General features: G+C 55.8%; 1 protein-coding gene across 2 annotated transcripts; it reads right to left on the bottom strand.

Moving 5' to 3' along the window:
* Positions 1-15: 15 nt before the first annotated feature.
* LOC119099493 (protein deltex) lies at positions 16-8,273 on the bottom strand. Of its 2 annotated transcripts, XM_037222649.1 has the most exons (9): positions 7,969-8,273; positions 5,138-5,388; positions 4,629-4,777; positions 4,033-4,216; positions 3,456-3,806; positions 1,982-2,175; positions 1,541-1,680; positions 915-1,023; positions 16-360 (listed from the first exon to the last, which is right to left on the bottom strand). In XM_037222649.1, the coding sequence occupies exons 2-9, from the start codon at positions 5,343-5,345 to the stop codon at positions 154-156; spliced, it is 1,542 nt and encodes a 513-aa protein (XP_037078544.1). In that variant the 5' UTR covers positions 5,346-5,388; positions 7,969-8,273; the 3' UTR covers positions 16-153. The 2 variants fall into 2 exon arrangements, with proteins under 2 accessions (XP_037078544.1, XP_037078545.1); XM_037222650.1 differs by lacking the exon at positions 3,456-3,806 and having other exon boundaries at positions 7,969-8,272.
* Between the last annotated feature and the right edge of the window lie 1,089 nt (positions 8,274-9,362).

Genomic DNA, 9,362 nt, shown 5'->3' with positions numbered 1-9,362 from the left:
GCACGGCCTTCTGTCAACCACGAACCGTTCATAATCGCTCACGTATGGCACGACTCTGGCGTAACGTCCCCTACTCAGCACGAAATCGCCGGTCGTCTCCGGCGCGCGCGGCGCCGTCCCAGTGACGTCACGGCCGCCTCGCCGGCGCCACGCTCACTGGACGCCATGGCGCGCCAGCTCGGCGGTGACCCTGTCCAGGTAGCCGGGGTCGGGGTAGCCGTGGCCGCTGTCGTTGCCGTGCAGCTCTGTCTTGTGGTGGATCTCGTTCCAGGTGACCACGTCCTGCTCGCCGGTGGTGGCCGACGGGCCGACGGTGAAGATGAGCCGCCGCCGCCACGCCTCCTCCAGCAGCCGGAGCACCTGCGCGCGCACACGCGCCCCAATGAACTTCACTGGGAGTCGCAGGCAGCCACGCCCTAGACCACGCGCCGGTCAGAGCCTCCGTCGGCGACGCCCCGGCACGCGCCAGTCGGAGGCGCGGCCAGCCCCATCATACGCAGATGTCGGTCGGTCAATGGCCAAATCCGACCATCGGCTTGAGGCCCACGACACGTTTATAAGCACCGCCCTGCTGCAGTAATCCTGAAGATTCCACACGCCTATGCCAAACTCCGTCAAGGTTAAGTTGTTGGTCCAACAGACCCAGTACACTTATTTAGCAAGGCAAAGCGCGCTACACCAACGCTCCCTGAAGCCATTCATTGGAGGTTGTTACGGTTCGTGACCTGTCTTTACATTAAATTAAACGTCAAAGCTGCGGTCCACGTGATGAGATGTGCCGTAATGCATTACGTTCAACCCCAACCCAGGACAATTTTGGACCAGAACGCATCGCGTTCAAATATGCCGCCTGCTAGCAGTGGCCGGCACAGCTGGTCAGCGGACACGCACCGCCGCGCCCATCTCGGCCGTACCTTGCGTCCCTGCGTGGTGCTGGGCAGGTAGCAGATGCGCGGAAAGCCGCGCACCTTGTACGGCCGGCCCGGGTGCGGGTGCTCCGGTCCCTGGATGCCCGGTGAGATCCTGTGGGCCGGCCCCCGGGGGCGTCACGCCATGTCCCGTCACAGATCGCACCGGTCCAGTCGCCGTGCCGGTCTGACACACGCGGAGGCGGCCCCAGGGCCAGCCACCGTCTGGGAGACCGCGCGAGCGTACAGAGGAGCAGCACAGGAGGTCACGGCCAAGGTCAGCCACCTCCCGGGAGAGCACACGAGTGTACACAACGGCAGCATAGGAGGTCAGGGCCAGGGTCACCCACGGTCCGGGAAAGCACGCGAGCGTACAGAGGGGCAACACAGGGGGCCAGAACCCAGGTGAGTCACCGCCCGGGATAGCACGCGAGCGCACAGAGGGCCTGCGCGGACGTCCGACGCTGTCCCCTCAGCGGAACGGGCTGGCAGAGCCGACCAAGCCCGGCGGCACGGACGCCGACATCGGAACGTCTGGAGAAGCATCACACACGGAAGGCAGCCACTGATCCGGGTTGCACTCAAACACCACCGCACTGTATCACTCGACAGGCGTCTGGTGTTCGACTTACATGTATGATATTTCGATGGTATCACAGTCGTAGCCGGGCAGCGGGATGGGCAGCCGGCGCGTGGACATCCTGCCCGGCGGCTGCTGCCCCACCTTCCGCCCGTATATGGACTGGCAGGCGGGACACTGCAGGTACTGGACCTGGAACATCCGCCGCACGGGTCCGTCGGGTCTCCACGGCGCGGCACACACCGGCGGCCCGCCACCGCGTTCAGCTCGCAGCCAGCCGCGACCCGGGCCGCAACGCACGCCAGACAGGAATGTGACACCTTAAAACTCCGATGGTCGCACAGCTACACATGACGGGCGCCTGAACAAGGACCACCTGCCTGGCCATCTCCGCTGCGCTCCCGTTTGGAACCGAGCCGACGCGGCGCGGGGCCGTGCCCTACGACATCCGGCGGCGGCGGTCCCAGGGGCGACGTGGGGAGCGTCGACCCACCTGGTTTGTACTCTCGACCATGGCGCGCAGGCAGTCCAGATGGATGGCGTGGCGGCAGCCGTTCAGCTGGATCACCAGGTCGTCGCCGTAGCTGGACGGCTCGGTCAGCATGTACCGGCAGATGCAGCAGGCGACCCCCACCGTCGGCAGCACCACCGACGTGTACATCAGCAGCAGCTGGTCCAGCGTCACCTCTACACGGTACAGGACGTGTGCATCAGCAGCAGCTGGGCCAGAGTCACCTCTACACGGTACAGGATGTGTGCATCAGCAGCAGCTGGGCCAGCGTCAGCTCTACACGGTACAGGACGTGTGCACCAGCAGCAGCTGGGCCAGCGTCACCTCTACATGGCACAGGACGTGTTCACCAGCAGCAGCTGGGCCAGCGTCACCTCTGCACGGTGCAGGACGTGTACATACGCGGCAGACGGTCCAACGTCACAACTGCAAGGCACACGAGTACAGCAGCAGCCGGTCCACTGTCATCACATAACGGGACATCATTGTTGCTGTTGATCGGGATCTAACGGCGCGTCCACTGCCCTAGTCATTTTGCGCCCGGCGTATACATCAGCAGTAGCTACTCCAGCGTCACGTCTGCACCGAACGGGACTTTTCATCAGCGGCGGGCTACCCAAGATCTACCGACAAGCGTACCTTCGCACCATGCATAACACAATATTAACGCAACAACACCAAAGCAGCAACAAAACACAAACCGAACGCACATATCTAGCACAAAACATCACGCGGGAGGGTGTCGCAAGGACAGAGTATCGTATTTCTTGCAGCCCACGTGCATACTCCAACAGCGGAGTCCCTTACGCCCTGCTCCCGCTGTTAACCTGCCGCGCATCACCGGGCGGTACCGGACCCCCCCCCCCCCCCCCCCTCTCTCCCAGGGCCGAACTCCGCCAATCTACACCGGTTCGCCCCGCTGGCTACGTGAATGACCACCGCTTACTGACAACTGTTTCATACAACTGATCACTTAATCGCCGGGCTACCGCCCACGCTGCTAACTGTACCGAAAAGCGCATACTCGTGGTTCAGTGTACTGCTATCAGTAACTTCGCGTATCATTCGAGCCATACCCATGCAAGGAAATGCCTTCTTGTATATCCATGATAATTCGTTACATATTTCTTAGCAGTTTATTTTCCTTGTTTGTTTGTTGTTGTTTTTTTGCATAATTTTAGTAACTTCATGGTGGCATTCCCAATCTCCACCACTGCCGTAGTCCCACGCCACAGCCACCTCCGCCGTCGCCACCGCTTCCGCCGTCCCCACCGCCACCACTGTTGCCCCGCACCGCCCTCCCCACCGTTTCCGCCGTCCCCACCGCCACCACTGTTGCCCCGCACCGCCCCCCCCCCCCCCCCCCCCCCACCGTCGCCAGCGCCGTGCCTCGCCAATGTCACCAGCCGGCGCGCCTCGCCGCCGTCGGCAGCTGCGCTCCGACAGCGGCGCTCACCGTCGTCCCGGTAGTTGGTGTCCATCAGACACACGCTGCGGCCGGAGCTGTGCGAGCTCTGGCTGATGTAGGTGGATATGGTGGCGACGCTGAGCCGGCGGCCGTCGGGCGGGCGCGCCGGCGGCCGGCTGCCGGGCGCCGGCGGCCGTCCGCCCGACGCCACCGAGGCCGAGTCACCGCTCTCGCGGCGACTCGGCCGACTCGCCGGCCCGGCGTCCGGGTCCAGCGAGTCGGCGATCCGGCTGGACAGCCGCGTCAGCTGCTTCATCAGCTTCTTGGTGCCGCTGCTGTCCTTGTCCTTGCGTTTCTTGTCCTTCTTCTTGGAGGTGGCTGGCGGGCGACGAATCTCCTCTACAGGGGACACAGCGGAACTCAGCCAAACCGAAGCAACCGAGGGCGAAAACGGAACGCAACGAAACAAGCAAACGGGTAACCAAAACGAAATCAACATCCCGGCTTACACCGCTATATGCTGATGACAAGTCCTCGGCGGTGGAGGCCGGCCGGTGCCGCTGGGACACCTCTGCTGACCGGCGGCCCCACAGGGACGCTAGTGCGGGGTCCACGCGGCGCTCACCTAGCGTGGGCGGCTGGAAGACGAACTCGTCGGCCGGCACCTTGGTGAGCGGATAGGCGGCCTGCTGGGCGCGCCGCAGCTGGCGCACGTACCCGCTCGTCTTCTTCACCTGCGTCAGGTTGCAGAAGTTGATGATGTAGGGCAGGTGCGGGAACACGTGACTGACGTCAACCGTCTGCTCGCCCTGTAAACAAGAAAGGCGAAGACAGCAGGTCAGCACACGGCGTGGTCCCCTGCCTGGGGAAGAAGGCGGACACCTGCAGCGGCCAACACCACACTTCCAGCACTGGAGTCCATGCCCTTCGACGGCAATCACTAGGCACCCGTTCGTCAGACGCATCGAGCAACGACATCACGCAATCCTTGATTCTGTTAGACAAGGACAGCTCTTGACACGCGATGTCATATACCCAACGGCGATAGCGCACGGTCCGTTGTGGTAAGCGAAACCACCGACACCGATGGCAACCTACAACCCCGCACGGGTCAGGTCCCCAGCGTCGTGTGTCAGCATCGCTACCACTCATCACTGGCCGGCCGGACACCCACCATGGACCAGACGGTCTCCACCCATCACTGGCCAACCAGACACCCACCATGGACCAGACGGTCTCCACCAGGCACTGGACGTCCATGTCGTAGCTGTGCCACTCGGAGGGCGTGTCGCCGGCCCACTGCCACACGGCGCCGCGGCCGGCCGGGGAGCTCGGCGGGTAGAACTGGCGCCGCACCGCGATCTCCCGGTCTGCCGACACGCGCACACGCGCGCACGGTCACGCGGCGGCTGGGCGGCGCCCGTGGACGGGACGCTGACGCTGGGGCGACGGCGTGGACGGGTGTGCACGGCACGCGCCGCGTGTGCACGGGAGTCGCGCGGTGAAAACATGTCAGTCCACTGTAGACGGCCGGAGGGTACCTCTGAATGAGCCCCCGACCTGCGGCCAGCCCGACATGTCACTGTGAGCAGGAGCTATCCCATGAAGACAGGTCTCAACCATGGCGCTGTCCAGTCCCGGACGGAGCCGGCTCGCCAGCGCCCCTTGTGACCCCGCCTTGACCTGACCTGACCTGACAGGCCCCCGACGGCTGACAGCTGACCGCTCACCCGACGAGTCGCACAGCTGACGCAGGCTGGTGATGTGCACCGAGAAGTTGGAGAGCAGCGGCTCGGCGTCGCCCAGGAACACCGACTTCAGTCCCTTGGAGAAGGCGCGCTCGAGCAGCTGCACCACCTGCGGGCTGTAGGGCCGCCAGCGGTGCTGGCTGTTCTCCCACTCCCAGACCACCACCACCTGCTGCATGGCCGACGCCATGGCCGCCCCGCAGCACGGCCGACGGACAGCGGCCGCCGCAGCTCTGCAACACGACACGACACGGCTGAAAGAGGACATCATCACGTGGCTGAGACATGCCACTGTGACAACGCTGGAACATGACAGACGCTCCGCCGCTCTGGCCAGTCGAACACTGCACAGTAACACGACTGGAGCATACCATGGCAAGTATGGAACGCAACACTGCGGCACAGTCAAAACCCTACACCAGGGCATGGCTACCACACCATGTGGCTGGGAATAGCCAGATGATATGATTGGGAATAACAGATGGGCCACATGCAGTACAGCCCACCACCCAAATGATGGTCATTTAATTTTGTGGTCGATAAAACAGACTTGAGAAGATACAACGACATCGAAGAACAACCCAGAGTGCAATTTTTAGCTTTGATGTGGGCAACACCAACAAACTTTGAATCCATATTCTATTGCAGATGAGAAGCAGAAGCTAGTCCTGATTCCCTTTTATCCCCCCAGTGCTCAACCGGCTAGAGCGCCTACGTTCCGATTTACCCAGCCGTCGCGGCATCGGCCGCTTCAGGCGCTCACTACTTGCCCCTGACAGATATGGACTGCGGCTGGCGGCAGCGGCCGCGATAAAGGTCGGATGATGTCAGAGGGCGGACGGACCATGACGGACGGCAGGCTTTTGCCACCAAATTCTGCCACTGACATAGAACTGCGCGATTAGATAGTGGGGGTCAGGGCTTACAAAACAAGCACTGCTTAGTGAGTTCTGATCCTAGAAATATGTCCATTCAGAAGGTTTGGATTAAATATTTTTGTTAAAATATGCATCAAAAATGGTTTGGTCAATGACTGACCAGTCTCATCCCTCACTACCATAAAAATTACTTAACCATGCACATATTGAACTATCCTACACTTATACATTATCATCCTGCACCAGCTCAATACCTTACTTTTTCAATGCATGCTTTTACCTGCTGCCAGACAGGGACTCAAGCCCCATTAATGCCTTATGACATTGCTGACCATCAGTTTGTGTTACTCTGTTACCTTCACTTTCCTATGCTCAATTTAGCTTCATGAGACTAGATCATACTTTGGAATTTAGCTCAAAATTGGGAACACTACCCAAGGCAGAAGTATAACATTATGCTTACATTCACAAAGTGGAAAAACATGCATGAATACTAACATGCAAAATGCTATCACACAAAATAACTGATCCCACCTATGACAAATGATTACTTTCAACTACTTGGGGAACATCTGTTAACACACCTGACAGAGAAATGGTGTGGATAGTCAGCAGAAACCCTCTCATATCAGACCATGCATATACCTTACCTCTGTCAGCATACTGATGCTAAGTGGGTCAGTGGAAATGAAAAGAATTTGATGCACCAAGCTCTATGCCTGCCAATCTATGCAAATGTGCAATCTACAGGTAGTCTCATCCATGCTGGCTTAATTCTCACTTCTAGTGAGGAGAAAACTAAACAAGCAAATCTGTAGGCACCTAATATCCTAACATAGCAGTTCCATTATGCTTCAAACTATTTCTGCTAGTTGCTGCACCAGCAAAGGGTGGAATTGCAACCATGAGCTCCGAGGGGTTGAGCCTTCCCATGATTTTTATACCAGGGCCCAGGCTGATTGCTAGGCTTCTGTGCAGGCAATGACAGCTTTGGAAAATGTCATTTGAGTGCAATGTTACATGGCATATCACAATAACATTATTAGATGTTGAGTATTTTATTATTGCTATGAGAACAACCAATATTCAGTGTTTTGCTATCAACAAGCAAAATCAGATAATCCAAGTGAGCTACTAGTTGATCATTTTTGTTTGCGCTGGTTGGAATATTAAAAATGTGAGCTTTAGACTGCACAAAAAATGTGTATTACACCAAACATATTCTGTGTGCATATGTACAACTAAAGTTTCAGTGCATGAACCTTGCAAATCAAAGTGCTCACATTTTGAAGCACTGCTTGCATCAACATCAGCCCAAAGATAGGCAATGCTCCATGGAATTGTCATCCTGCAAAGTTCACTTCCAGGGATAAGCAATAAAAAATTACTCCATAAAAATTGTGAAAATTCTGCATGATCTGGGATGACCAGAGCTTCACACACATACAAGCATGGGGTCAGTGTTCAAATGTTGCATAGACATTCTGCATAACAGATATGGTAGTTGGCCAGGTGCTGAATGATGGTAGAGGTACCTCCCAGGTTTTTACAACTACCAAATGCTTTTGCACTGCAACACATGCATGTGTGTCAATTTCAACAAAACCTGTTCTAATCTTTCTGTTAACAAGCCAACAAACAGACAGACAAGCACATATGACTAACCACATCATACTGCCTTCAGAGACCATAGGTGCAATGATACATAAGCTAATTTAGACATGAGAGATGCACAAGGTTAACAGAGTGTGTGTCTCATCCTGTACACAATTGATCATGATGACAGACATATTTTAGGTTGCCAGCTACAAGTTTAGGAATGTCTCATTCCCAAGTTAGGCAGCCAACAGCTATCTTGTATTCAATCCCACAGTACTAAGCCTTATAGCTGATAGTACGGCCCTAGACCTGCAATATAAAATGTTGTTCACATACCTGCTGCGATTAATTTATCAGAAGTATTGTATTGCTTGCGCAATAAAACACACCATCATTACCAGACGCGACCCCTCATGCAGGGTTAATCATCACAACTCATTCGTAACACAACCGCGTTGGCACCTCTCAACATCAATATCACCCAAAACCGTCCCTAACGCACGCACAACAAACGCCATTATATGCCCCCACACCGAATCTCGATATCGCTGTTTTTGTGAAGGACGCCGTCAATCACGACGCGACTGAGGCGTACAAATAGCTGGTTACAATATGCTGCTAAAATGCAACGCTGACGTTACATCCTGTCCCGTGCTTCCAGTGAGAGGTTTGGTTGACGAACCAATCCGATTGCGAGAATCAAATAGAAATGCTATCAGCCCTTTTTCTCCTATGCATGCTGCGTGCGAACAGTGCGCCGGAGACTACATAACGGGCCCACTGGAGCCGACCGATGTACACATTAGCGCATCGCAGCGCTTGGGTCGATGGTTATAGATGCATGGTTTCGTTTCAAAGGAGTATGTCAGGGGACCCACGGACACATTTCAAAAAATTACTCTAGTGAAACCACCGGATAAGTTATGACTTATAATGACACCGGGTAGTGCCCCTGCTTCACCGTCAAGACAAAATCAAGACATCAATCTTAATCACCTCCGAGCCAGATCGCACCGTCAACGGTCTGCAACAGCGTCACCCCTCTCCCCCGCAGTCGCGACCACCGTCGTCATAACAACCACCGTGTGCAACTCTACTGGTGCGAATAAAAGAACGTTTGTGATTGGTCCAATAGTGGACAATGGTCTGTTACCGAGAAGCGCATTGGTTAAATTTTAAACCAGTGCGCCACATGGATCATGCGATAATTTCCCGAAGCCAAAGGGCGCCTCGAAAAGAGCCACGGTGGTAAGGGCCATAGGGATCAAACAATCCGTAATACGTTTCACTGAGTTGGCGAATTAATAGCTCTGCACTCGTATATATTTTTGTTTCAATAGTGTTTCAAGCTTTCGTAGCAATACCATATTTCACAAAAGCTCAATAACTATTAACATAACTCACTATCACCCTCAACAACACATACACAATATCTAGTATTCGCCAGCTCCCTCAATTCATTACACGCTCACTCACCCACGCACCCACCCACTCGCCCACCTTTTCACCCACCCACCAAATCACTCATTCACCTATCCATTTTACCATTCACTCACTCTCTCGATCACCTACCTATCCAAGAACTCATCCATTCACTATCGCATCACGCACTCGCTAACCTACACACCCACCCACCCACTATCTCACGCATTCAGCCTCATTCACAACACGCTTACTCGCCAACAACTCCCTCACTCTTACCGATTTCATAAGTCAATAACCACTGCCAG

Source organism: Pollicipes pollicipes, unplaced genomic scaffold, assembly GCF_011947565.3.
Source record: "Pollicipes pollicipes isolate AB1234 unplaced genomic scaffold, Ppol_2.1 Scaffold_4740;HRSCAF=5597_pilon_pilon_pilon, whole genome shotgun sequence".
In the NCBI taxonomy this organism is placed as follows: domain Eukaryota; kingdom Metazoa; phylum Arthropoda; class Thecostraca; order Pollicipedomorpha; family Pollicipedidae; genus Pollicipes; species Pollicipes pollicipes.
This window is presented reverse-complemented; position numbering and strand designations above follow the sequence as displayed.